General features: G+C 38.6%; 1 protein-coding gene across 3 annotated transcripts; it reads left to right on the forward strand.

The window, feature by feature from the left end:
* The first annotated feature begins 309 nt into the window (after positions 1–309).
* LOC121974805 lies at positions 310–3,786 on the forward strand. Of its 3 annotated transcripts, none has more exons than XM_042526038.1 (7): positions 310–514; positions 1,563–1,806; positions 2,344–2,491; positions 2,622–2,749; positions 2,996–3,058; positions 3,131–3,199; positions 3,295–3,786. In XM_042526038.1, the coding sequence occupies exons 2-7, from the start codon at positions 1,567–1,569 to the stop codon at positions 3,364–3,366; spliced, it is 720 nt and encodes a 239-aa protein (XP_042381972.1). In that variant the 5' UTR covers positions 310–514; positions 1,563–1,566; the 3' UTR covers positions 3,367–3,786. The 3 variants fall into 3 exon arrangements, with proteins under 3 accessions (XP_042381972.1, XP_042381974.1, XP_042381973.1); XM_042526040.1 differs by having other exon boundaries at positions 1,579–1,806; XM_042526039.1 differs by having other exon boundaries at positions 1,594–1,806.

A 3,786-nucleotide genomic window follows, 5' to 3' on the forward strand; every position in this document is an offset into this window, starting at 1 on the left:
TCCAGCTTGAACATACAAAAACCGATACCCGCCACTAGAATCGTTGGCCCCTGGAAGTGAGATTGGTGTAAGTCGTACGGGCCATGTTGTCTATTGTCTTTACGGAATGGATCACGACAGCTGGAGTAGGAAAAGTGGAGCTGTCATTGCCTGTCGGCGTCTAACGGCTCGGCTCTCGCGTGGAGCCGCCGGGACAGCTCCAAGGAAAGTCACCGTCACGTGACAGGTGGTTCCTGGCGTCACGTATCGGCTTCGGACCGTAACGTTCCTTAAAACCCGGTCCGAAACGTTACTTACCATTTTGGCAGTTTGCCAAGCATTAGTTTACTGAACGCCCACTCTCTACTGTCCTTGACTCCTTTCTCCTCTTCCCTCCTCTTCTGCTGCTACTGGAAACCCTACTCTTTTTCCACACCCAGATCCCGATCTCCTCTCTGTTGACATTCAATTCTCGCGAATCCGCTGGTTGTTCGGCTGATCGATCGCTCATCTATGTAATTCCTATATTTGATAGGTAAATTTCCGGCTTTGCTGTTTCTTAAGCTGGAAAACCGCCGCATTTCGACGGTTCGATCAAGCTCGGTGTTTCGCTTAGCTGGATCTTGACATTGTCGTATGAATTGAATGACTGAGCCTTTTAATTTTTGCCGCCTCTTCGCTTTTGATCCTCTTGCTCTATTTCTGACTATTTTCGTGTGGTTTATGCATGCGTTTGGTGATCAACTCAAATGTTTATCATTTTGACACATAAATGAATTAGATCTCTGGAATTGAAGCCGATTTTTGTTTTTCCTTTGCGGAAAGTTGGAATTTTTAAACGGGAGAATCAGAAATGGCAATGTTTGATTTGTTCGATTCCGGAATTATTCTCATGATTTAATGCATGGGTAGAAAACGATCCATATTTCATGGATTATTTTCTGGGCGAGTGGGTGGGTGGGGGACCTTCAACAACTGAACCTCCTATACCTATGTAGAAATCTTGCCTTTTCTTTTTTAACTCTAAATCATTCAGTAGATCGGAACTGTGAAGAGAAATTTGTATCGTAAAAATATGTTTTATTATTATTATTGATTTAGTACGAAGTTTCTGATTGTAGAATTAGATTAGTTTTGAAATTTTCAAATCATCGTTTGTGTTTGCTTTTTCTTTGCAAAAGAACATCGATTAAGTACTGGCTTCTAGGAAAAATGCTATTTATCTTTTAGTGTGTTGGATGGTAGCCTGTCTGTGGTCTTCCTACTAATTGGATTGAGTTGAGTTTTCATACGTTAGCTTAGTCAGTATGATGTTGACGGCGTTGCTGTTGATTTTTCCTTTTGCGGCCTTTTTTGAGAAGATAATGTCTGCACCTAAAAATTGTACTGCTTGTGAAGTGTTGTTACTTGCAACTGGCAGTATTTTACTTGTTTTGCTATCTTAAAGATACTATCCAAATTCTGGTAGGTGTTAATAAAACAATTATAAGCAGCATTAAAAGAGTGTTTATTCTTCAATGTTCTATTTTCTTAATTCCAAAGAACTTTGGTAGCTCCTCAGCTAATATTTCACTTGCTAATAGTTTGATGGTGACTCAGCTGGTTGGATATCAGGTTGTAAATCTATTGCAAGGTATGGAGGCTGAGTTTTGCTCTGTCAGGACAACCCTATCTCCTTCACAGTATGAAAGTGGGGATGAAGAGCTTTCTGTGCTTCCCAGGCACACTAAAGTCATTGTAACTGGAAACAACAGAACTAAGTCTGTCTTAGTTGGACTTCAAGGTGTTGTGAAGAAGGCAGTAGGTCTTGGTGGCTGGCATTGGTTGGTTAGTGATTCTCTTTTGCATTACAACTTAGATACTCTATAGAATTTTGTTATTCAATGATTTACCCACACACTACTTTTGTGTATCATTCAGAGTTGGATGATAACAGGAAGTGATATTTTCACGTTGATGTTTTATGAATTGGACCTCCAACTAGAATTTTTCTTTCAAATCAACGTACAGGATTATTAACTATTATGTTTAGAGAACCATTTCTAGAGCACTTACCAATAATTAATGATGCACATGCACTCATATCATCAATGATAAATTGATGTCGCTGTTGCTGGTTCCTGAGGTCGTCAATTTATCTTAGCTTTTGCACTCAATTGTACCTAAGTTAGGTCTATTGCCTAGAAGAGATGGATTAGATGCAGAATGTAGTTACCACCAGTTATGATTGATCCTGAATTGAGTTTTGGACACTTTTGCTTAGTCACTTTATGACAAGCTTTGGATTATTTTCTTTCTATGCAAGTATTTGCACAAAAGGAATGATGGAATTCATATTAAGGCAATTCGTTGGCATTTTATCAGGTTCTAAAGAATGGGGTAGAAGTGAAACTGCAAAGAAATGCATTGAGCGTCTTGGAAGCTCCTACTGGAAATGAAGATGACGATGACATCGAATATGATAATTCATTCTGCAGTAGTTCAGATGTGGGACACAAAGAAATCTATTACCGTAAGTTCCTACTGTTTACTAATTGGTAACTAATTATTTTCACTAGTTAAATACCACTTGGCAATTAAGAAGTAAAGCCGGCAGTCTGCCTGCCTGTTTTAAAATTTTAATTGTTATAATGTCTCAATAGCTAGCTTAGATTTACATAAGCCCACAAAGCCAAGGGTTCGGCATACCAAACCATGGACATCTTTCGTAAAGTCAAATCGTCAAAGCAGTTATCAAGACTCTCATACTAATGGCCATAAATATCAAATGGTGAGTAAATATCATGTTAATTCACAATGTATACCATTGTCGAGTTTGAACATTTTTTAGAAAAGTCCATCTTTAAATCCTTTTGACTTGTATGGTTGTATATATTTTTCATGGGTGGTGGTTCTTCATCATTTGAATCATTCACATGATTCCTGAAGAATCTTAGTATTGGCCATCTTGGTTACACATTTTAAAACCAATATATTGCTGAGTACTTTCGCTAAACACTTTGTAAACTATGAACAGAGACTTAACTTGGCTAAGCTTGGGACGCCGACCTTACGGAAATACTGGAGGCACTTCAATCTCGTATGTTCTCTACCATATTCTATTCATTAGAGCCCTTATCTTAAACTAAGCTTAACGCCAACTAATGAACAGGTAAACATCAACCCCAACCCAACAAAGGAACAATTGATTCTTGGGGTACAAAATCATCTCCTATCCCAGGTCATCCTTCTTCCCGATGTTTTTCGTACAACTTGCTCCTAACAGCTAACACACCTTTTATCTGATCTCTTGTTTGTCTTCCTACTCGCAAGCAGCAATTGGATGAGATGCAGGTGATCATGGGCTTCATCCACTCTGCCAAAAGATTGAAAACAGTCAACCCATGAGAGGAACAAGGTGCATGGTGCGGTTGGATATAAGGTAAAATATGAAGCAGATCTGGTGAAACAGAAGCGACTTAACCAATCTGAGTCATATGCCATCAAACCAGTTCTACTTCTACAGAGGGAATTTCACTATACAAAACCATGCCACTTGATGGTTGGTTTTGTATCCTAGTTAAAATATACATATATCTATAAATTTGTATTGTTTCATTGAGCAATGGAAAGGACATCTTGGTTGTGGTGGTGGGGACAGACTGCTCAAAGGATGAGTCAGAAAAGGTATATAACCCCTCCGGCTTTGCAGTGGAAAATGTGTCATGTGATCTTGCCTTTTAACTCCAGCGCACTTGATAATTAGAGGATAAAATTATGTAAAGTTACATTTAAATAATTAATTGATGCTAAAGTATCTTTGAGTAA

The sequence above is a fragment of the Zingiber officinale genome, chromosome 4B, assembly GCF_018446385.1.
Source record: "Zingiber officinale cultivar Zhangliang chromosome 4B, Zo_v1.1, whole genome shotgun sequence".
Taxonomy (NCBI): Eukaryota; Viridiplantae; Streptophyta; class Magnoliopsida; order Zingiberales; family Zingiberaceae; genus Zingiber; species Zingiber officinale.